This window comes from Nestor notabilis, unplaced genomic scaffold (assembly GCF_000696875.1).
Source record: "Nestor notabilis isolate BGI_N333 unplaced genomic scaffold, ASM69687v1 scaffold28297, whole genome shotgun sequence".
In the NCBI taxonomy this organism is placed as follows: Eukaryota; Metazoa; Chordata; class Aves; order Psittaciformes; family Psittacidae; genus Nestor; species Nestor notabilis.
In genome coordinates this window covers 7812-33963 of record NW_009937386.1, presented here as the reverse complement: position 1 = coordinate 33963, position 26152 = coordinate 7812, and the positions used below count along the sequence as shown (strand labels likewise).

Here is a 26152-nt window from a genome sequence, read left to right as displayed (position 1 = left end):
ACTGGGAAAACTTGAGGAAAGAATAGCTCAGGCTTTCATGCCAAAGTAAATGTTTTGTTTTTATCCTAAGTTAGCAATGAGGTTTGTGCTGCTCGTAGGTGCTGCTCTCAAACCACTGAACACTGCTCTCAAAGAGCAAACATCTTGTGACATCAGGTGGGGTGGAATGCTTGCGTTTCAGGAGCATTCGTCTTTCTGAGGTCCCACCAGAAAGGATCCTGCTTTTCAGAGCAGAATGCACCCAATGGCTGACTCAGCCCCAGCAGTAGGACAGCAGAAGATCTTCTTGAGTTTGGGCTCTTACTTATCTAGTGTTGACTGGGGTAAGGGCAGGGGAGTAAGCCTAAGGATTAGGAAGATGTACAAGGATGACAGGGGGTTGCAACTAGATGATCTTAAGGTCCCTTCCAACCCAAACCATTCTATGATTCTATAAAATAAATAACCGAACATGTATTCATTTAAATAAGCAGGCCCCAGCAACATGTCATAGCAAACATTTTATGGATGTTCTGCTCATACTTACAGGTTGAGCAGACTAACAGTGCTCTCACCACGAGCTCAGTGAGTAACTGCCTCTTCTGATCCACTTTGGAGGCGACAGCTGGAATGAGAATCTCTGCGGGGACGTAGTACTGAATCGAATAGGTCACAAAAATCCCAAAGGAGTACAGAATTTTTACAGACTGATACAACCTGTTGAAAACATTCACAGACGTTCATGTAAGTTTTAAACTCTTCATTAAAAAAAATACGCTTGCTAATGGCACTTAGGCTATACATATAAATATACATTTTTCCTTCCAGCAAGCAAAGAGATAACATAGTAAGTTCTAATATGAATATATTCACTTGAATATATGAAATGGCAGAAGATAGGCCAAGTAACAAAAATATGGACAAGTAACAAAAATATGGACCAAAAAAAAATACCGTGCACTCATAAATGAATAAACTTAAAGAAGAACATGTTAAACAGCCAGCAGTTATTTGGGAAAATTCAAAATTCACATCAAATGAAATCTGTACACGTTTGATAATGGCACTAAATACTGGACATTTTAAAGACCAATGTCAATACCCTCCAGAATTCCATATATTCACAAAGTGTTCCTAAAAAGATTTTTCACACTGGGAAAAGCACATCTCAGGAAATTTTTTTTTGTTAAAATTGTAAAATTTGTTAACTTGTACAGCTAGAAATCACCCATAAGCAAATCTGCTTTTGCTGTCTACGCTCTTCTCTTCCAAACTGCTACGTACAGAACACCATTAAGTTACTGTGCCATGTCATAATATTCCACAGGGTTTATAGCAACACAAAGGATTACCAAGGTGCAAATTGTGCCAAATTGGTGGATTGGCAGGGTATGTTACTAAGAAAAAGAAATTGGACAAAGAATATAGAAGAGAGTTCATTCTGATGCAGCAATGTCTGTCTTACCATACACAACTACAGCTGCCGTAACAAGACAAATATTTTGGGAATTGAGATTTTTTTTTTTTATGATACTGTCTATTTTCTTGAAAAGCTACTTTAGGATGGTTTTAAATTCTGTGCCAGACAGACAAGCTGCTCTCTTGCATCACTGAAAGAACTCCATCTCTACACAGACTGGTAAAAGGCACAAGCTACATTTTAAGAAGGAAGTATTTCTATTCTCATTAATCTCTTTCCATCCTAGGGGTATTGCACCCTGTATATCATCTAATTATACATAAAAACGTTCAGAAAATGCATACTGCTCAGAAAACATAGTGGACAGTTTCTTTATAACGATATAAAACTCCATTACATTTAACTTCTTTCTGCCTAAATTGGTCTAAAATACTCTTTATGGTTCCAAAAATATCAAGTGACTTCAGATCACTTTAATCTTCACAGGTTTTTTTTCAGATCTGTGCAGTACCAGAAAACCCTGTCCTTGGAGTAGAGGGAAAAAGTTACTATTATTTATCAGAAAAAAGTGCCATATCCAAGGTGAAGACGAAAGAAAGGAAAAAAGTTCACATCTACCCTTATATAAAATACAACTCACTAAGAAATACAATAAAAGTAGCTGTGAGGCTCAGGCACAGAATAAAAACATTTAAAAAGAATGCCTGCATGGGCTGGCAGCCTAAATTGTGCATCTTGCCTCTTCACATATGTTGGAAAATAACCCATATATAGCACCACAGAATCATAGAATAGTTTGGGTTGGAAGGGACTTCAAAGTTCTCCTAATTCCAACCCCCTGCCACGGGCAGGGACACCTTCCACTAGAGCAGGTTGCTCCAAGCCCCTGTGTCCAACCTGGCCTTGAACACTGCCAGGAATGGGGCAGCCACAGCTTCTCTGGGCACCCTGTGCCAGCGCCTCAGCACCCTCACAGGGAAGAACTTCTTCCTTATATCTAATCTAAATCTGCCCTCTTACAGTTTAAAGCCATTCCCCCTTGTCATATCCCTACAAGCCCTTGTGAAAAGTCCCTCTCCAGATTTCCTGTCAGCCCTCTTTAGGTACTGGAAGGCTGCTATATGGCCTCTCTGGAGTGTTCTTTTCCAGGCTGAACCACCCCAAGTCTCTCAGCCTGATTTCATAGCAGAGGTACTCCACCCCCCTGATATTGGCATTGTCTTGCCAAATTGTCCCTAAAGAATCCCCTCCAATCCAAACCATTCTATAATTCTATCTTTAAAGGTCTTCTCCAACCCAAACCATTCTATGATTCTGTAAGACATCAGCCAAGGGCACTACTAAGTATTAAAGCTGAATTTCCCATAATCTATATTTGCAGATGCTGCAGGATGTGGTTCAAACTGATGGTCTCAATAATTATGCACTTTTTGATTATAAACATGTGCTACCCCTATGTCCTCTTCTCAGTCAGCAACAAACCAAGCAAAAAGATTCATGTTACTAAGTGTTCCACCCACTTCTACAGATATGAGTAACAATTACTAAAATATTCCAAACAGCTAAACATGACTGCACGTAAAAAACAAAAGAGCTATTTAATGCAATAAAACAGTTTTTAGATTCCAGAAAGTTATTAAAGAACAGTAAAACCAAGCTGAAAACTAGTCTTTTCATCAAGTCCCTTTTCAACATACTTTAATTAATACATTGTGTTGAGTGACAATTTGTACCCCAAAACACAATTTAAACTAGAACTGCAACAAATGTCTTCTCAGCAAGCTCCAATCTAGCAGAACGCTTTTAAGAATACGAGTAGTCCTCTAACTAAATTAAACTTGAGGACTTAACTTCTCTAGGGCCTGCGCATGCATTCTGGTCAATTTATATGCAAGAACATCAAATACAACTCAAAGCCATAGAATTTTCTGTAGCAGGAAAGACTGATTTTTAAGACAGGGATTGTCCAGCCAGAATTAAACACATAAACCAATCTCACTGCTTAGCTACATTGCAGGCTCTTTGGCATGACCACTTTCTTCTAAAAACTTGTCCACTCCAAGCATTTCTCTAGTTAAATCCAGCCACTTCCTGGCTCTTTATGTGAGGACCAAATAACAGAATTGTCATATGGTTCACTGGAAACCTGTTTTGCTAGCACAGTTAGTTGCACACATTAGCTCGTCAGTACTGTATTAGGGAGACCCACAGCACTGCGCAGCAATAACATCATACATCACAACCCATCAGCGTACCACTGAGGTGCTTCTCCTTCTAATTTTGGTGAGTGCTCTGGGGAACTATCCAGGGTAAGACAAATCCAGATGACTCAGTTATCCCTACATACGTGCCCTGAGTAGCTCTGACATTATTAAACTTAAAATGCCAATTCCCCACCTACAGAGCACCAGTTTCCATCTCCATAATCTCTTTCTTTGCATTAGGCCTGTAAAGCCATGAGGATAAATATCATCTTATCATCATATCTGCCTGTAGCCAAGAGATATTTGGAAACTCATATCTGAACAGCCCTGTTAGACAGCAGGACTGCAGATTATTACAGCAGAATAAAGTTCATTCTGTTGCTTGCATGAGCACAATAAAAAGCAACAGTGAGTAGCAACCTTACCTTATTCCACATTCCTCTCAATCCTTTTTTAAAAGCACTTAAGACACAAATAAACCCAGAGCTACCATTTAAAACAAACTTTTCACCAACCATATCAACCACGAGCATTGTAACACTTGAAAATTAAGAACATTGACTTATGTATGTGTTCTACTCTTTTTCAAAGAGCAAAAAAAGCAGTCAGCATTCAGTGCAGCAAAGCAGGTTTTGAGTCACAGTAAGTTTTCACTACTTCACTGTGCTACCACGACAGACATGAAACAAGATGTGATCATATAACCTGTAAGACATGACTTGATCAGAATGAAAACATTAAAATACTTTTCAGCTTTTACACTTGTGCACTGCTGATATACCTAATTTTAGGCTAGACATAAAAGTACTAAAAAACAAAATAAGAGTTGTATTTAGATTAATAGTTACAGTATATATCCATCCATAGACAGATACAGAACTAATAAAGCAGCAGTTGAAATAGTCCTCAGTGCTTCTTCAGCATGTGGCAAGCGGAGTTCTAATAGCATTAAAAAAATAAAAAGCTAATAAAAACCATAATCTCCCTGAGACACTGGCATAGAACCAACCGGATTGGAAAAGACCTTTAAGATTATCAAGTCCAACCTTTACCCCAGGACTGTCAAGGCCACCACTAACCCATGTCACTGAAGGCCTCATCTACATGGTTTCTGAACACCAGGGACGGTGATTTCACCACTTCCATGGGAAAAGCATAAGCTTAATTTTCCTGATAGGAAGCCATTATTATACACTCTTCATGGACTTACATGTGAACTACTTATCTATTCAGCTTTTGATGTCTTCTATTCCAGCAGTTCACCTGCTAAACTCAGTGATTCCACTAAAGAAGGCCACTAGATTACCAGGGTATCCAAGGTAAAACAAGTGGGTTTCAGAACTGCAATATGGCTGGTTGCAAACCACATATTCCCTCCTTCATTACACCTGAAATCAGCTCCTGCCAGAGATGTAATACTTTACTATAAAGATCATTCACCTGTTTCTATATGCAATTCCTTTTAATATGCAAGAAATGGCTGATCATAGCTCAACTGTGGAAGGCACAAAGATAGTATATACAGTATACTTTTAAAAGAGTTGGAGCACATATCAGTTATAAGCATGACAACATTAAGGCATACAACAACTTTTACAAGGTTTTGCCTTCTAGATTACTGGTTTTAAGTCATGTATGCACTTACCATATGTCTTGTGGCAGGTTTAAAGTTATGCTGCCTTTGATTTCATCCCCAAAGCGCAGATACCCCAGAGTGGCCAGTGAGATATACAAGGTCATGACTATTCCCATGCCAATGTTCAACGCCTGCGGGAAACGTGTGGTGTCTTTCATTCTGTTTTCTAATGGAAGTACCTGGAAATAGAGGGGGAATCAATTACATCAATTACTTACAGTAAAACTACTTTTCTTCCCCCTTTCTAAGCAGATTCCCAAAATGCAGGTGACATTTTATTAATAAGTAAGATTACAATAATGTTTCACAGCCTGGAAGATCACAATTATTTATGCAGCCAATAGAAAAGTTCAGTTATTGGAAAGCACCCGTCTTGGTTGGAAAACAGCAATGGTGTGGAAACATAAAGCAATATTTACAGGCTACAAAAACTAAGAACAGAAATTTATGGTGTCCAGACGAAAATACACTGACAATATGAGTAACATCAATATTTTGTAACAGAATAGTTCAGAATCCAAGGGTGATTCTCCTGTTCTCATTAGGCATGTCTACACTGTCAGTCTCCCATCACAGACAAATCTACCATGCACATGACTGATAGATAACCTCATGCCCAGCAGTCAGCCTCAGCTCTCCCAGCAGCAAAGCTTGAGCCCATGACTACCAGAATAGAGACCCACACACTTTCCATTCTTCTGACAGAGACAGGGCCAGGCACACTAAGCACTGCTTTTTCTAAATGTAGCATTGGATACTCTGCTCCTGAATTATAGCCAAGTGACCTTGCTGGGCTTGCCATCATTTCAACATGAAGACACAAGCATTATAACCATTTCAGGATGCAGTTTGCTGGAGAGACTGCCTTTTATATGTATTATATGGCATATAGAAAAATACACTTAGTAAGTTCTTGAAAACACTTAAAAACTCAAGTTTTTAGCTAACAAGAAAAAATTTACAGGCAACACAGGAAAACCAAGAAAAAAAATGCTCTTCCCAACTTGAATTTCATCAGCATAACAGGTCCTTCTACATCTTCATTAAAACACAAACTGACGGTATGTAGATGCTCCTAGACAAGAATACTTTATCGAGGGAAAGTACTACTAATACTTCCCTATCAGGCTGCCCAGAGAAGTTGAGAATGTCCCATCCCTGGAAGTGTTTCAAGGCCAGGTTGAATGGGGCTTTGAGCAACCTGGTCCAGTGCAAGGTGTCCCGGCCCATGGCAGGGGGTTGGAACTTGGATGAGCTTTAAGGTCCCTTCCAATCCAAACCATTCTTTGATTCTATGATCTCTTCCAGGAGAGACCACTCATCTCAGATTCTCACGGGCAGCCTACAACTACTATTCTATTCTATTCTTAATGGCTGATTGTATTTTATTTTTTAGTTCTTAATCTTTTTACATTTTAACAAACTTCTTTTTTACAGGCAGACATTATCACCTAATTATTTATCCGAAACTTAGTTTGTAAAGGAAAACAAAGGCCAAGTGACACATACTATGTTCAATGTGCTTGCATCCAGAGGAAGCATTTAAATATCTTTTATTTTTACTAGTACTGCAATTTTTTATCTTTTGCATTTAAATCCAGTCAGTGTGAAGACCCATGTTTCACCATGAAAACAAAGACTTAATTTAAGAAATTAAAAAGCCATTAAAAAACATTTTAGGACAATTCTCTTACGCATACTAACCCTTGCTTTTCAACTATCCATTAAATCAAGTTTAGTCATTAAACTCAACAACGTTGCATGTGGTTCTGAGCAACCTGATCTAGTTGAAGACGTCCCTGCTCATTTTGGACTAGATGAACTCTGAAGGTCCCTTCCAACTCAAACTAGTCTATGATTCTATGTCACTTCATCCACACTAATGAGTAGCTCCAAATAAAAATACTACACCTAAACACGTGTTCCTGCACCAACACCCTCACTTTAACATTACAACCTTTTTTTTTTACAGTGAGTTTAAGGAAAAGATACACAAATAGAAATAGAGGATAAGACTATCAGTAGCCAAAGGCACATTATCATACTTAGTTCTTGAAACAGATTTTAAAATGCTAATTTCCCCCTGCTTATCCTTGAATTAGTATCAGGGCTAGATCTGCCTCCAGAACAGATGAGGATGCTCATGCAGCCTTTCTCGCATCACTCAATCCAGGTGATAGCATCCCTTCCCAGCCTCAGCAGTGAGCCTTCCCAGGTTCAGGGACTCTGAGCAGCAGAAAGCTTTTGAGCCAGGTGCTGTCACTGCAGGATATGCTTCCCTTGGCAGAACTAATCTCCAAAGAAATTATGCAAAGACCTTGAGTTGGGTTTTATGCGCTATCCAGTATCATGTATTTCAGACAAACTGAAACGTTCTATACCTCACAGGATTAACATGAAGCCAAATAACAACCAATTACACATACATTAGACAAACTCCCTGCTCCTTAAGCTGTTAATTTCCATCAGGATCCGAAAGACCCTTGAAGTGTTCATAAGGAGATGCTGGGCAGCTGCTGGATGGATTTTCACTCTAAATTTCTCTCCAGTCCCTGTTGCAACAACTTCAGAAATCCTAACATTTTAACTGAATGCCAATGAGAGAGGTTCTTTTCACAAATGCTTTTTAGCTTTGGTCTTATTGCTTCTTTTTTGGAACACTGAAGCTGAACATGCTTTCTTGTCCTTTTTTCTGAAGCCAGAAATGAATTTCATTCTTCAATTCTTTTAAATGGTTTCCTTAAAAAGTTAACACCCTACCTAGATGATTGAATAGCTTTGGAAGAAAAAAACACCCCACACATCCAATTCTCTGTCTCTGTCCAATACATTACAACATCTTCTCTCAAAAGGGATATTGCATCAATTCAGAATCTCACACTGAGGCTTCAATACAGCTCTATACTTGTTCAAATGACAATTTCTACTATAACGGGCAATAACATGAATCTAGTTCAGTATCTCCCACACTCTTCAGACCTATAACCTATTACCACGTATACAACCACTGCAGAACCTAGTGATGGGAAATACTATGGTCAGGGAAAACTTCAGGGAATAGTCTAATAGTCTTCTCTCCCAAGGGCAGAATGCTGGAGGTGACAGAACCATGAGTTAAGTTTCAGTTTCAAAGATTTTATTTTTTTTTAAATGGGTCTTTTCCCCGCTGCCAATTTCCATGCTTTTGCTTCCTTCATGCTCTTTGTCCCCCAGTTCATACTAGTCCCGTCATAGCCCTAAACACCTATGAAATCAGGTACTTTACACAAAACCAATCCTTTCCATAATTTCTTTTCTTCCATAATTTTTCTCCCTCCTCAATTGAATAAATTCTCCATCTTTTTTCTCTGTTGCCTGCTTCAGAGAGATCTTCCTATTGTTTCTGAGACACTGGCACATGTTGCTACTGTTGTCTTCCTTGAAACCTAATACTTCATTCCTTCAGAAACTATGAAACTGATTTCTTAATTTCCATAGCAGGCATAATCCATCTTTTTTTCATTCACCAAATAAACTCAAATACACCCATAATTTACTGACAAAGAAGCAAAACTGACTAATCTACCATCATCCATTATGCAAAGTTATCTTCCCTTTCATTCCAAGCTGCATGAAGTAGGTATAAACATGCCCCAGTAATACCACTGTTTCCTCATTCCTTGCCTTGAATATCCTGCTACACTCAGTCTTTCTACAACTAAACTGCAGGGACTGTCTGATTCTAATCAGAAGTCTCTACTGTACATTTCATATGACTGGATCAAAAAACCCCCACACATAATCAGATAAACTGATTTAATTGTCATGGCCCCTAGAAACTAATCTTGTATTGATAACTTAAAAGCAGACATGCTTAATGCTTACATATAGATGGTCATCTTTCCCTTTTTCATGAAATACCACTAAAATGGCAAGAATGAAGCAATCCTGCATCTCTTATGCTTTTAAAATAAGTATTTCATGTAGAAGAGAGAGCCTTGCAGATGTTTGTTTAGTATAAGGTACAGACAACACAAGAATTTTGGAAAATTAAAATCAATGTATTTATTTATCAACATTTACTCAAAATTTAAAAAAATCCATCTGCATGTCCTACTGCAACAAAATGTTCATTCGAAGCAAAAAAGCTGATGAAGCTGGTATCAAAGGAAGGAATTCAAGGTATATAAACATAAACTCTACTACCCAACCCCCAAAGGCAGAAGATTGAATCCTCAGCAAATCAACGCCGCCCCAGCCTGACCCATTCCTTCTTGTCTGCAGAAGGTACCAGTGAATTCATCTGTTCACTGAAAGGTGGATCTACAGCCCTACAGCATACTGGGGAACTGTCTGCAGAAGAAGTATGGTTTCTCCAAGTAAAATAATGATGATAACATATATCATTATTACACTGCTATGTTTTGCTTGCCTGTCCTTGTCCATCTACTCTTTCATTGTACATTAAAAGAGTCTCACACATTGCTTTGAGCAATAAGCTTTTATTCCATCACTTTCAGATACATTTTTAAAGCTCACTCTCTTGAGGAATATAAAGAACATCACTATTTTGCACAAGTGCAATAAACAATCTAATTTTCCTCAACAGATCCCTCATGACTGCAGATAAATGGGTGGCTACTGTTACTCAAGGAAAGATGCAAGCTAAATGGTGACTGCAGATCAATTTTTATAATAAAAGGTTTCTACAAAAGATATAAATCCAGAAGCCAAGTTCTCCTTACAGAACACTACCTTCTGAAATACGCTGAGCAATTCCAATCACTCCAAAACCAAACTGCTCAGATTCTTCCTTCCTGCCTCTTACTGACACGACATTTAAGGTTCACATTTACCATGTACATTTAAGAGCAGGTCATCTCCAGAGTCATTAAACCCAGTCACCTACACTTGCTTGTCCAAATGCAAAAACATTCTCTGAGAACTCCCACCTTTCACGTTTTGAGGATACAAGACTTTGCATCATCTCAAAAGAACACCAATGAAACTGATACACCCTGGTCTAGAGACAACCCAAGTAGATTTAGATGATGTCATTTTACCTGTTAAATGTCTGCTTCTGACATATCCAGTCTGGTCATAAAGCAACAGAAGAGTGCCACTGGGTTTCATTATTTTTTATTTAAAGGATAATACTAATCTGGGCAGAAGAATTTTTGATGAGAGCCTTTTATCTCAAAGGCACAGGCCTCACAAGCTCATCTGCATCACTTTCAAAATCCAAATAACGACGTTTTAAAATTATAATCCACTTAGTGTTCTCTTTTCTCTATCTCCTGGAATTGGTTAGCTGCTGCCTAATGTGATTCCAGAGCCTGTCTTTCAGTATAGAAATACCACTCTACCTTTTACTGCAAAGCTGTGATATCCAAGTTCAAAAGCAGTCTGAATAGACATCTTCGAGTCACAGGCTAAAATATCAGAAGCCTTATTTCCCAAACCTCAAATTAATGTTAAAAAGTAGCACTCAACAGGGAAAACCCCACAGACAAACTCCATTGTACAAACTGTACTTCACTTACCATATTTATGTGTAATAGAGAAGCAAAATTATATTATCCTTCTTCTTTAAAATGTTGTGAACCTATTTCATCCTCCATCCTTCTGATGCTTATATTAAAATATCACTTCCACATTTGGATTTGTTTTTTATACCTCAAATGAGAAAGCCAACCAGGCTTTCATCACAAAACATTCATTACGTGTAACTTATTATACAAGCATAACATTATGCAAAGCTATTACCTGCATTTCTGTTGCTGCTGTTGCAAACTGTATTGATGCCACTAGTTATTGTGATTTTCACAAGGTCACCCTGATGATCTTAAAATCTTAACTTACAAGTGTTGAAATCCCAAACCAGCTCTCAACACTGATTGATAACCACCAGATTGACAGTACTGAGCTCTCAGGTTTGCTCGCTCAATATTAAGGGATCATGGGGTACCCCTGCTGCCAACTCCTCCTGTTAGCACACAGCGATGACCACCACCTGGCTGCCAAGGCATCCACGATTTGCAGCAGGTATCTTATACCAGTGAGCAGTGACCCCATTTTTATAGACAACTCAAATAGGGAGCAAAGAAATGAATAGCACAAGCAGCATTTTTTAATCCTGTAACAAGCACACAGTTTAGCATGCATTAACGTTAGCATTAACATTTAGCATGCACTAACCTTGTTTCTGCTGTAGCAGTTACAGCAACAAACGAACAACTTGTCTGGACTTTAGCAAAATAACAAAATTGTCCAAATCTGCCATCAAATGGAAGTTTAGATTGATCTCGCAGGCAGGTATGAACAGCTTAATTCATCATATTAATATCATCAATTCATCATCATAGTTATGCCAAAGCAACGATACTCCAAATTACTCCCATACTGCAGATTTTCTTATTACACAAGGACAGTTAATCAGTTCTAAACTAATGACAGATTTTAACCAAAACCTGTGTTTGTATATTCACCATCTAAAGGAGAAATACACTCTCTCGAGATCAAGAAGAAAATCCTACTAGGAACTTGCTGAATCACTGCACCTTCCTGAGTCACTTTCCCCATAGTGAACAGGACTTTCAACTCCTTCATTTAATTAGTCTCACTAATTTTATTAGTTACTGAAGAACTACAGTCATACTTTAAGTAATGATAAGTGCTAAACTAAAAGAACCAAAAAAGAATCAATATATGAAAAGCTTTTAGGAACAATGGGATGAAAAAGAATCAGTGCTAGAGTATTTCCCCTGCAGTCTATTATTTGGTTCAAAGAAATCAGACAAACACATTTCCATACTGAGCATGGGATTATGAACTGCCAATTATTTTCTGTCTACATTAGCCACTCCCCTGTTAATGAAAACAAAAGCAACTACACGTCTTTGAAAATAAGTCCTCCCAACTGCTATGGCTAAGGTGTACTGTTTTATACTATTCCTTGAAGATCGTTAATTGCTCTACTTGAATTTACCATTAAATATTCCTAGCAGGAAAGACCATTTTACACAGAACAATGGTGGAAGAAAAACCACACCAAAGGCATTTTTCCTCTCTTGTCAGATTCTGCTTAAGATGATTTAACCAGCCCAAAAACCTCAGAATTTCCTTTGCTGTCCCCGCTCATAACATTCAATAATCTGGCAGCTCTCCGATGAGAATTAGCATAATGTATGTTTGGAATCAAGGAAAAGGAAAAATAAGGCCTCATAACTGTTCAAGGCCAACTTACTGCATAAAATGCATCAACCATAATCAACTTTTCTGATCAAATTAAGACCGCAAAGCTTCTGTTTATAATGTGATGTTCAGATAGCTTTACATTAATAGTGCTATTTGCAAGACATTCCAGAATAAAATCTGGAATCAAGCCTCTAACAGAAATATCAAGATTAGGTAAATCCATGTTGAGTGCCTGCAGGCAGAGAGAGCAGACTAAGGAGCCAATCTAATTAAATGGTGAGAGATTTTTACTTACCATACAATTCAACCACATGGATATAGGAATGACAATAAATAAGACACAGGGTAACAAGTTATCACACATCAGATATACAACAGCAACTGACTATGCGACTGTTTTTAATCCATTGTAATGTGGGTTAAAACACATTAGCTTACATCTCAGTGAAAGAATTTTAAACTAATCTTGTTTCACTTCACATTTGCAAGAGGTCACAAACATGCACACAGACAGATCACAGCTCAGTCTATGATGGTAACTTACTGAGCTGTAATAACTAGTTATTAAATCAATCACAGAGAACTGTATGAAATATCAACGACAAAGTGGCGGCAGTGTCTGTCTGTTTTTGCTTCCCTCATCTTCTTTACCTCATGCTTCAACAACTTTGTTCTGTTCTGATTATTCAGATCCATAACATCTTTTTTTGTGTGTGTTTCAAATCTCTCTGGTGCACACAACTACAGCATAAGAATGCACAGCAAACATTCTGCTTCTCAGGGATATTTTGAACATGCAGAGAGATATGAATATCATTCTGCATATAAGGAAGAAATATTAAGCACTTCTTTCAAAGGTTTACATTGGAAGTCAATGTTACTACTGCTGCAGTAGGATTAGACTTCCCCCAATGTGGGGGAATTACTATAAATCAACTCCCCACCTATAATTTAATAAACTACCACTACCAAGTGGTAAGCCTTCCACACTTTCCTGAGGCTCACAAGACCCTCATTTGGGATTTCCTGGCTACAAATCCCCACCTGTGTGCTATGCAATACATAAGCACATCTAATACAACTGGAATACATATCAGACCTACGGTACATGACTTGCATTTACCCACATATAGTAAGTGTGGTCTGTCCTAGATGGACTATACAATTTAAGAGCAACAAGCTTAGTATAGTCCAATCTACCTGATTCACAGAGCATGGGATTTTTGCACAAGTCCTGTAAGCATCAATCAATCCCAGAAAAATGAATGATTTTCTGTGATGGAACTTCCAGATGACAAAAGGAGAGATGTCCAGATACACTCAGATATATGGTACCTAAACCACTGCATCAGTCAGTTTACAGGCTGAAAAACAGTCAAGAACAGTTTGAGAAACAGAGACTCAAAGCCACTAGATCCACATATCCCGTGTGTGAAAACACAGTTTTAACATAATAGGAGTTAAAAGGTTTTCCTATTCAGCTCTTCCGGTAGTGATATTACAGCACCAAGGTAAAATATTCTGGTTTTTAAGTCTGAGCTGATAATTCCAGAAAAGAAAAGAGGTTTGAAAACTCTTCTGTGTTATGTCAATGACAGCATCATTTCAGACTAACTGCATGCAATTTTGGGGTTGGTTTGCAGTTTTAACATAATAGGAGTTAAAAGGTTTTCCTATTCAGCTCTTCCGGTAGTGATATTACAGCACCAAGGTAAAATATTCTGGTTTTTAAGTCTGAGCTGATAATTCCAGAAAAGAAAAGAGGTTTGAAAACTCTTCTGTGTTATGTCAATGACAGCATCATTTCAGACTAACTGCATGCAATTTTGGGGTTGGTTTGGGTTATTATTTTTGGGGGGGGGGGGCACGGGAGAAGAGAGAAAGAGGGGGGAAAGACGGCTATTTATTTGGTTTTTAGTTTTAATCACACAGTAACACTTGAAGTGTGTAATTGTATTAGCAACAAATAAAGTTATGCAGTAATTTCCCAACAGTTCAAAGACAAAATGACCTACCATTCCCAGAAGCCTCTTCAGCTATTTTTTAAAACATGCCATGTGGAACAGAAGTGCCAACTAACTTTCAAATTTTGCTAGTGTGAGATGTAAGCGGAAAGCCCTTAGAAACAGCAGTAAGGGAATAAAAGACTGAAAATGATCCACTCTTAAAAAACAAGTTTTCAGAGTGATGAATCTATTTAATCCACATCTTTCAGGAAACAATGAGAAACTGAGGTTCATTGTCAGAAGGACATGAATTGGAAAAAATTTCTATTCTTTTTCTCATCATCTCCATCTCCGTCAAGTCATATCTACAGACAAGTTTGAAGCAGAAAGAATAATGCATTTCTAATAAATCACTTTGTCTTCAGTGATCCCAAAGGAAAAGAAGGATGCTAAATAAGTTTCTGTTTTTACACACTCATCACCTAAAACTGAGCTGCTGAATCACTGTAATTATAGCATCATCATATTATTAGCTGGCTATTATATTATTACCTAGCATATTATGATACTAGTTACTATTACACTATTGTCTCAATCTATTTGGAATTAAAGGCATTCTTGTAATTTGGGAAGGTTCCAAGTATCCAAGTAGCAATCAGTATTCATCAAACTCCCCTTTGATGGGGATGTTACATCCTCAACTTTTGCCTTATTTGATAAATTAACCCTTTTCATATCAACATGGAGACGAGTGCTTCAACAAAAACAACAAAATAACAACAGGAGCAAAACTGCCTCTATCCCACCATCTAACACAGATTGAGGTATTCTGAAGAGTCAGTAAAAAGCACTTACCACACCGATTCCTTCAAAAGCAAATATTGCAGTCCCAAAAAACAGTGGGTATTTCTTCCAGCCAACCACAGGAGGCAGCTTTCGTGGATCTATTGTATCCTGAACAAAACAAAACAGTGCTCTGTAAAGCACATCAGCTGTTCCTACAATTTTGACTGAAGCATTACCCTACAGGAAAGAAAACTCAGCACATGTTGACAGCAGTGGCCATTTACAATCCCAAACTTAGTTCTTTATACACATTTACAGCCACCTTCCCAACCACACAGATACTTGCAGAAATATTTATTCTAGGTTCACACTACTGACACTGGAAATTTTCCCATTTAAAGTATCACATTGATGTATATGAGTGAGCATCAATTAAAACAAAAGGGAAAGCTCACACATCAAGCTTAATCTTTGGCAAACTTTGCAGTGTATTGAATTTTCCAATCTGCTTTCATACTGCACAGATATTGTTCCATAACTATAAAAGACAGCAAAAGAAAATCTTTTTGATACAAGCTGAGTTTCTGCAGAACAATTAATTCCAGAGTAATTAATCCTCTGCTTCCCAATCATCTCATAACACTCACGTGATGGCTTTCTCAAGCAATAGCATCACTCAGCACTTATCTACACTGTGCATGCAACAGCATCTTATCACTTTTCAAATATCCTAAGAAATAAAAATGTAGAGGTTTTTACATGTGATTTTTTTTTTCAACCATTGGTTTAATTTGTTCCATTATGAAATGTCTCCAAATCTGAAAAACAGCAGCAACCCAGAAAATGCAGCAGCTATTCACCTTCTCGGGAGATGGACGTCTGCAATACACATTCTTAAAGGGTAAATCTTAATTTTTTCCTGACTGTACTAAAGAAATACTAGATATAAACATTGCTGTTGAAATTGTTCTTCTGTTGCAACTAAAAGATTGACCACAGATTAAAACCTTTCAAGTTCTGTGTGCAGCCTATAAAAATTCACATATTCTTCCACCTAAGGACTCCAATTTGTTACAACACATATTTTTCAGAAGTGCAGCAATATTGTCCTGTCTTTCAAAAGTACTGTAGAACTCTGTTTAAAGCATGTCTCAAGTAGTAAGGCGCCTCCTCAAATTAAGTACAAGGTAATTCCACCTTTCAGAAATTGTCAGTCAATATCATATCCACTGGAGACAAACTGCCACATGCAACAAATATAATTTACCACACTGAAAACAAAAGGCAATAAACGTTTTTATACTCACTCTAACAATATACTGGTAAATGATCACCAGGCTGACAGCCATGGACAGATTGGCAAGCAATGAAAGCATGGACAGGCTCTTCAGGTCACGAATAAAGACCAGGAGGATCAAGAATGGCAGGAAACACAGCATGTATATTCGTAAATCAGTACTCCTTTTCTCAGAAGGACTGCTGGTGGCACTGACATTTATGGGAGCTGTCTTGTTTTCCAAGAATCCTTCATGGACCTGTAGAGAACAATCATCCATTGGAATTCTCTCCCCAGGGAAGTGGTAGGATTCCCCAATGTTGAACACTTTCAAGATCTGGCTAGACAGGGTGCTGAGGCATCTAGTCTAGACCATGCTTTGCCAAGAAAGGTTGGACCAGATGACCCTCGAGGTCCCTTCCAACCTGGTATTCTATAATTCTACGTTACCAAACAGTGCCAGCACTGAGTATATGGTCACTCTGCTAGTGCATCACTGCATATAGCAGTCACGCTGGGCCAAGAACAGCAGACAAAGTGGAGAAAGGAGGACAAGCTGGAGATACAGCTGGCAATCAAGGGATCATTGGCACTTTGAGACTTCCATGAAGCAGAGCACCTTAGGTGATACTGTAAAACCAAGAGTATGTAATCCAAGTCACTCAAGTTGGCATGTTTGCCAAAACTCAGGTTTTACAAGTCTAGGAGGAAAATAAATAAATAAAATACACAATTCACTTTCTTTCCATTGTTTCAAACAATCCACAAACTTAGGAAGACAGAATTAACTTAAAATTCTTTCATCTGTAACAAAAACCATTGGATAGATTTTTTGTCATTATGAAAAGGGGAAAGATAAAAGATGCAATTCTGCAACCACATGTTTTCCAGAAATCTCACTTTAACTGAAAACAGAGGACACCAGTCATCATGGAAACACGAACTCTTTCCACCTTGTAAGAACCTTAAATGTCACTTACTAGACATCTACCATCTGCTAGTTTTCAGTAAGAAAGCTACAAAGAGCTAAATACATTTAGACCTGGATTTCAGTGAATTCATGCAGCTACAATAACTCTACTTTCCCAAGCAATATGTCAAACACTTAACCAAATTCTTCCCTAACGCCATGTGAAGTAAAGCTCTCTGTAGAAGTATCCTGCTTTCCCACCATACTTAAAATAGAAATACAGAAAAAAAAAAATATATATACAGAAATACACTTTAACAGCCTTTCACCTTAACAACAGTCTCATGCGTTTACTTGCTTGCAGGCACTGACAGGTAGACAAAGTCTCTCTGCACACATGGACATGTAAGGGGGTTTTCTAAGAAACACAATGTGACCTGAGCACGTAAGTCCCATTGAAAACCTCACCTACAATAAATATTTAACCTAGCATGCATTCAATTTATACAAGTAACTGTAGCCTGATGAGCAATTAGAAAGCAAATTACATTATTCCTTTAAAGAAAAGGAGTAATAGCAGAAGAAAAGGAATAACAGCAGGCAGGATACAGTTCAGGTTCTGAAATACATTTTTAAAATATCAAATGGATTCTTAAAAATATCATGACTTAGAGAAGCCTCCATCAGATCCTGCTGCTTGAAGTATAAGGAAACAAAGAAAAGGAAAAAAGATGAAATCCTGAACCTGCCCCATCCCTGCAGTGTTCAAGGCCAGGTTGGACGGGGCTTGAAGCAACCTGGTCTAGTGGAAGGGGTCCCTGCTGGCTGGGACTGGGTGAGCTTTAAGGTCCCTTCCAACCCAAACCATTCTATGAATCTATGAAAGGTTAACATTGTAGAAGAGCTAAACAGACAAGAGTGAGTGACAGGTGGAAGAAAGCTGAGTCAGAAAGTAAAATGGTAAAGTTATAGAAAGTAAGGATCATTATTCTCCCTCCTAGAGTGGAGCTGTGGGAGACTTGACAGTAAACATTATACTGCTTTGTTCAGGTGCAGGCCAACATTACCATTGCTTTGAAAGTGTTTTACTAGATGTTTTCTAAAAATTAATCTGCTATCACTTAAAATTGTTCTTACAAGTAACAAAATACGAAGCAGTAGGAGGATTTTTTTTTTATTCTCTCTCATATGCTGTTTAGCTCAGTGCTTGTTTACTGCTGATTGTGTTACAATGGACTGTGACTCACTGTCTGTCCAATCTCGTCTCCAAAACATTAGAATTAATATTATCTCAGATTCCTGTTCTGGACAGCAATCACTTTCAATCTTCTGCTGCTCTCTACTAGTGCACCACTGCATATGGCAGTCACGCTGGGCCAAGAACAGCAGACATAATATCTAAGTGTCTTTTTCCTAAACAAAGCAACATAACCTGAAATATCATTGGAATATCAGCCAACTTACTCAAATCCTTTTACTTACCCAGCCAATGGATCTATTCTTGAAAAAGACATACACACATATTATTTTGTGTATGTCACAGAGCCCAGTGAACACTCTTCAACTTCCAGCCTGAACAGACATTATCTGCATTTTGTTCTGTGCTTATCTTGGATGTATCTGTGAGTTGCACAAACATCTCCCTAAACCACATGAGGAAATATCATTATGGTTTTAGAAAAGCAGCACACAGCCACTGAAGTCACTAGGCATAGTGACTGCAAAGGCATTAACTTACATGATGGTGTGATGTCTGAAACAGCTTGCTTTATATGAGTGCTTCACCAAATGTCTCATTCACATAGCCCAAGCACAGCATTCATCGACTTCAGCTGTACCCAGGAAGATCAAACACTCATGCAAATCTGGTTATCAGATTCCTTATGTCAGCCACTCAAAAAATGTCTAATGCACAACTACTGACTGCAGAAAATTCAGTTCAACTGATGAACTTGTAAAAGCTACCTCAGAAGCCAAAAATAATTCCCTTTCCTTAGTCTCTCCAACCAAAATCACTGTTTCCTTGCCTGTACCCCCTAAACCTTCTCTTTCTGTCATACAGTCCATGGACTTTACAATATCTTGTGGGTCAAAACAGTAATCATTGAACTCATTAGCTTCTCCTAATTCCTTTACTTATTCAGCTCAGAGCAACACCCAGTACAATAAACAAGGCCAGACCTGGCACAAAACCAGTATGTTATCAGAGAGATAAAGACTGTACCATAATCCTGTAATTTGGTAGGAACAGGCCAGATAAATGTTTCACAGCTCATTCAGTTGTGGTATTTCATTATTACTCAGTGCTCAAGTTTATAACACTTGTAGTTTTACTTCCTGAGTTTGGAGAGGTTTTTTCTTTTTTACAAAAACTAGGAAAAAAACAAAATTCCATTCTTTAGCATCCCACTGATGGGTTATCTTTGAAGTGCTAAATACCTAATAATAAAGTGCTGCCACACAGCAACAACATGCTTTCATTTTTCAGCTATCAGCAATCAATGAAAAAAAAGGGCACTTTTCCAGAGAACTCAGCAAATATTCACAAGCAAGTTGAGAAATGCCAAGAGTCGACTTGAAGTCTTCTGTTGCTCAAGCAACAAAAGCAAACTATGGCATGAAAGAGGACCATGCTCTTTGGAGCACAGATCCTTTTTGCTATCCCTCCTATCCCACTGTGTTCCTGCTCCAGTCTTGCTGCAGCCAAGCTCTGTTATCCAGCTTCACCCTTCCTCTCCATTGTAGACACCTTCATCCATAAGCCTCTTGTTGCAACCTACCAAGAGCTGGTGCTGCAAGAAAAATATTCCTTAGGAAAAGCTTCATTTGAAATTTGATATAACTGGAAATAGGGTCCTGTAGCACAAAGTGTCTGGAAAACACTGGTGTAGTGCAGCCAACATTGTTATAATCCCAGAGACAGCAATGAGAAAAGATTTAGCACCAGAAGCTGTGCTGCATATCGGTAAGTGAGAAGGATACATTGAACATATCATAGAATTCAAATGACGAAATAAGTATTTAAACTCACATGCACCACTATGTCTAACTAATTATTCACCTCAAAGTAATCTGGACTGATGAATATTCCATTCATGTGTCTGAATCATTTTAAAATGCTTTGTCACATTTGAGTTCTCTGAAACAGCAAATAAAGCGAAGGAAGAGATTACCAAATTTGGGTTGGCACTAGTTTTAACTAAGACTATCAAAGAAAAGATCTCAGTGGAAATTCCTACTGGTTCCAGTGGACTTAATTTGCACACACCAACATACAATTTGCACACACCAACATGATCGGATGAGTACAGAGCAAAATGCAGAGCTATTGGTCAAGAAGCTATATTAGTAACATTTTTATTATGTTTTTCCTTTATCTCAGTTCTCCACACAAGCCCCCTACTCCCTCTGTTCACCTCATCTTTCCACTACCACAAATACTTTTATGTTAAGCAGCTCCAACTTGTTTTCTCTGGTGCCCTCTACGGGACAGATTTCTGCAACAGAGATGCCAGGAAGACTCCACAGACTTCACCATCCCAGAACAGAGAGCACAGGGCAACCTAAATCAAACACACTTGGAAGGGGCTAACTTCTGAATTGCTGATGGCTTCAATTCACTTAAAGGGCACACGCCATGGGTCTCTGCAGCTACTGCTCTTGCAGCAGTTGCTTCCTGTAAGCTCTTTCAACTCTTCTTCAAGAAAGCAGCAACGGATTCCTGAAAAGCTTTCATGGGTTGGGATTTTTTTCCCCTCAAAATCTACAAAAGCCACAGTCATTACATGTTCAGTCTCATCTTTTGCTTAAGGTCAAAACGCATATATAACAATTGGTTCATCAGACACTTATTTGACAGGAAAAGCTCAAACTTACATTTACAAAGGATGCAATAAAATTCTCCACTCCAGAAGGCAAGCAAAAGAACATCAGATGTAAAATAGGATTTTTAGGTATTGAGATAGATTGTGACAGTAAGACTGTAGGTTTTACCGTTGTGGTTAATTTTTTTTCTTTCCCAAAACACAAATTACAGATTATGCAGCTTCCAAATACACAAATTAACCTCATCTTCATCTGTAGAACTTGGAATACTTTTTAAACACAGTATAAATACTCATCTACAAGGGGAGGAAAAAACCATACTATCCTCTATGTACTAACTGCCCCACAAACAAAGAATAAATTACTTACAGCTAGAATACAAAATAAAGGACTTACAATGTCAGTAAGAAATTTTAAGCTTTTACAAAGAATCAGCTGTCTAACAGATAGGAAACCATTGGAACCGACTGCTGAAGAGGCTGCAGAAATTTCAGTCTCAGGCATTTTTAAGAACAAAAGTCAGGATTGGTTTACATCCAGTGGATTCTGTGCCAGATGATACCATTCTAGAAAATGGAAAGGTCTAAACAAGAACCAAAGAAAGATTTCAGTGACATGAGGTCAGGGAAAAAATTAAAAACAATGTCAGCAGAAGGCCTGGCCAAAAACAGCAAAGAAAAAAAATAAAATCAGAGATAGGGTGACATTACTCACTTGTTTCACATTTTCTGCCAGGAACACAACATAAACACTACAAAATCCCAGCTGTGTTATCACTAGGAAAAAGTCAACAATATACCTGAGGAAGAAAAAACAAACATACATTATACTTAGGAGCCAAACAATAAGCCCATTTACACCTAATATGCAATTACTGCTCCTTTTTACACTAGTCAATATACTAGATTCAAACGCTACATTAATCACACGAGCACTGCAATGCAGGTTCCTTTTACACTGCACCTCAAGCCTACTAATGCAAGGGAAAGAAACTTTTGTCATTGCCACTTTAAAGTAGCTGCAGGACATCATTGCAAAATTTAGTGCATACTCCACCATTATTTGTACATTATATTTAAACATGAATCAAATAACTGCTTTGCTTCCTTTCAGAACAAATATATTGAAGCAATTAACATTTGCAGCGTCAACTTGCTTTAAGCAGAGTGAACTCTGATGCAGAGAAATGTGTTTATGATAAAAGAGAAATGATAACTTAAATTACTTCACTACATTACACAGTACAGAATGCACTTCTGGTTATACCACATCTCTTCCTATATTACTGAATTCTTTTCTTCACAGCTCTCGTAGACCTGAAAACTGAAATGCCTAACAAAGAGAGACACTCCACAATTCTCCCATGTCTCCACTACCAGCTGGTTGCAGGACTGCATAGAAGTATTTCAAGCACAGAGAACACATTCTTAAAGCAAGTAACATCTTAGTAAAAAAGAAATCTCCTAAACTTTCCAAGTGTAGCCATCAACTGTCTAATAATGAAACTATTAAACTAAATTCTAATGCAAACTTACCGTCCCCAAGAAGCTCGTTTCTGGAGAGCAGTCAGGGGCCCCACTTCCATGGCATAACTAACTGTATCGCTATACCCCAGTGAGGACTTTTTCATCCTGAAATCAAAGATTGAAGAAAAAAAATGAGTTACTAGAAACTATGAGGGCTTAAATCCCTACCCTGAAAACACTGGTGGCCTCCCAGGATTGTAAGTAACCACCTGTGGCACCATTCTGTGGCTTGGGCTTCTTTCCCCCAGGAAGGGCTACTCAGCACTCCACAAGCATATGAACCACAGTGTTGCTTCCCCTTAACAGTACTAAATCAGTTTGTTACAAAACAAGTTTCTTGATAGATTAATCCAAAATCAGGTTCTTGTATCAGCTTAAGAAATCAATCTCAACTATAAAAGTCACAAAGAACTTCAAAAGGATTCAACAGATTTTCCTGGACAAGCAGTCAATTGCAGTTGTTTCAGTGATCTGAGTTTTATGTACATCTTCAAAGGCCATTTAAAACTAGAGAGGAAAAATTAAGGAATTCAGGAATGACAGGATCCCTTCACAGTACAGTATCATGTTAAACTGATAAGATATGTTTTTCCACGACAGGGACAAGCACAGTTTTGTGATTCTGTTCAGTTCAAACCCTTTGTTGCACTTTTTAAAAACAAGACCTTCCTGTTTAACAGTCAACAGATAAAATTTGAATGACAGAGTATTTTGATTACTAGTGACTTATTAAACACTTTTAAGAACTGCTTCCCCCCCAGTATTGTACATCGCACTTGGAGGCATATCTAGTGTTTATCTGCATCATTTTAACACATTCCTTCAGCACTAGAATTTCAAAGAATCAAGTTATCACAATCCAGACAGAGCTCACAAATAATCATGAAAGACATTAACAACAGTTCTCAGTTTATCTTTTATTCCTATGAAGTACTTATAAACTGGCTATTTATAAACTGGACGCTTTTCAAAGCTATGAAGAAAGCTGTGTGGATAAAGAAGGACTAAAGGACTGAAGCCAAGCAATTAAAACTGCAATGAGAAAGACCTGACTATGTGCCAGCAAAGATAGGGAACAAGACACTGGGCAACACAAGTTAAACCAGCTTCATTTTGTGTATGAGCAGAGAACAAACATTTTTTTTAATATATTAAAGTACAGCTATGATTTATAATTGCACAATCTAAATTGGAGTCTTGCTTCTTGCAAGTTCAAGTTTCTGAACTGAAGAGAAGAAACCGCTACAGCATCAGGACATTCTGTAGGCCAAAAATCAGAAATAGAAAAGAAGAAAGAAAAAAAAACAATACTAAAACTCAGCAACAGAATAAGTAGTTCCACATTTACCTCTGACATAGACAGTGGCTGCAGCGTACCAAGATGTGCATACAATGAACAGATATAACTCCTATGAACACAAGGCTGACTGGTCCAATCTGGTATGGGGGAAAAAAAGAGAAGACAGGAAATAAACAGAATTTTTCATTAAAATAAGCTGGAAGAAAAATCTTTACATGCAAAAACATTTACAATGTAGCAAATAAATTAAGGATTCAAAATTTTATGTAACTGGATTTTTTTCCACCCTCTCAGATGGGGGTTCGCATTCCTTACTTCTAGTTTACTACTTGAACTACTTAGGGTCGGTCAAGCCACAAATACCAAATGAGTGTGAATAACTTCACTCCTCTAAAAGCTTCATTAAGACATGAGCCAAAAAAATCTGTTAAGAGAGAAAACTGCATATACAGTGGTTTGAACTACTTTGAAGTGGCAATGACACTTCCCCTTGCATTAGTAGACTTGATGTGCAGTGTAAAAAACTGCCAAAACCCTGATAATTTCTACTATTACAAGTTATAGGTAATTTGAAAATTAAATAATTTGTTTCAGAGTAAAAGTTTGACCACAAGTTTTCACAGAAGGTACTTGCTTTTCACACGTAACTTTCATTCTTAAACTGAACATCCAGTAAGAAAGAATTGCAGGACTGTTTAGTCATAAGGTGAAAATGTCACTTGATTAAATTTAACCTAGCTTAGGAAATAAGGCTGGTACTTTGTTACGCAGAATAAACAAGCTGTGCAGAAACACAAGACTGATTTAACAAGCTGATGCTGCATCCTAGGACATACGATCTGTACAAAGAGATCAGATGTAGAGAAGTCTGTACAAAGATAAGACAATCCCAGAATAACAATTCCTGTGAGTGTGGGTGAATCAAAGTCTTTCTGTTTTTCTAACAAAGTTTTTGTTTTCACTAGAAAAACACTTCAACTAAGCTAAAATATAACACAGTCTTCAGGGTGAAGTAGTAACTTAAAAAAATCCTCAATCTTCAGTACTAAATTCACCAGTCCAAAGAGGAAAAAGAGAACACAACTCTCTTGAAGTTGGTAGTAATAAACAAAAAGTATGGAGATTTTAGTTTTTCAGGCTTAGACACATCAGTAGATCTTCCTAATGATTCTAATAACTGAACTCTTACCACAATGCCAGCATTTTTGATAGCAAGTGGAAGACCAAGAAGCCCAGTTCCAATGTTTCCCTTGAGGAGGTGTGTCAGTGTCTGTGTAAACCTGAGGATAAAAATAGAAAGTCATGTCAGGAGTACACTGAGACTGGGGGAAGGAGGGGGAAAAGGGAAAAAACAAAACCACACCCTCTGTCACTTATTAATAAATGGCTAAATTCTGAGCTTCAACTACTTCAGGGTGGTCCAGCTACTTTAAATGATGTCCAGCATATTCAAATAATGTTCTTATTCCTCTTTACATGTGAGCTCCCTCAAATAGAACATACAAGTCTGATCTTCAGTTCTTTCCTCCAGCTTGTGAGATCGTTATTTTCTGTGCAATTTTACTGTCCTGTTGCCTCAGAGTAAAAATTACCAAGTTTCACCAATGTTATTTTAGAATCAGTAACATTCAAAACAATGACCAGCTGCAAATCACAAGTCTGACAGCCAAAGTTTTATTGAAAGAAAATAAAATATTCACAGGTTCTTCTAACTAAGCTTTAATAAAGTGATTATTTCTTAAGTTTCTTTACAATAACATACAATCAATCAAAACTTTCTTTAAACAGTGCTTAGATTTTGAGTGACCCAACCATTTTACAAGTCAGCACCTTAGAATATTTTATGGCCAGTACATTGCTAGCTTCTGAAAAACAGAGAACCTACTCAAAAGGGGCTGCTTTTTGGCAGAACTATGCAAAGTCCCAACGTATTACTACAAAATTGTATTGCAGGTGCAAGAAAACCCCTTAAGATTTCAGTAAACTACTCATGAGAAACAAATGGGAAGCAACAACTTTTAACAAGCTGATACTTTAGAGTAATACATACGTAATGCCTCCTTCATTATCAAGCTGGTAATGCTTCTCAACTGGCAGAATAGCATTTTCATGCTCTTCATCTGAGATGCCATCCGAGTTTTGTTCATCGATTAAAGGCTTCATTACTT

General features: G+C 37.8%; 1 protein-coding gene across 1 annotated transcript; it reads right to left on the bottom strand.

Moving 5' to 3' along the window:
* Positions 1 to 554: 554 nt before the first annotated feature.
* SLC36A4 (solute carrier family 36 (proton/amino acid symporter), member 4) lies at positions 555 to 26152 on the bottom strand (the record flags this gene model as incomplete). Its single annotated transcript, XM_010018818.1, has 10 exons — positions 26035 to 26152; positions 25174 to 25264; positions 24033 to 24121; positions 22694 to 22789; positions 21816 to 21957; positions 16461 to 16682; positions 16332 to 16344; positions 15217 to 15305; positions 5249 to 5418; positions 555 to 696 (listed from the first exon to the last, which is right to left on the bottom strand). Coding segments are annotated over exons 1-10 (1167 nt in total), but the record flags the coding sequence as incomplete, so codon positions are not given.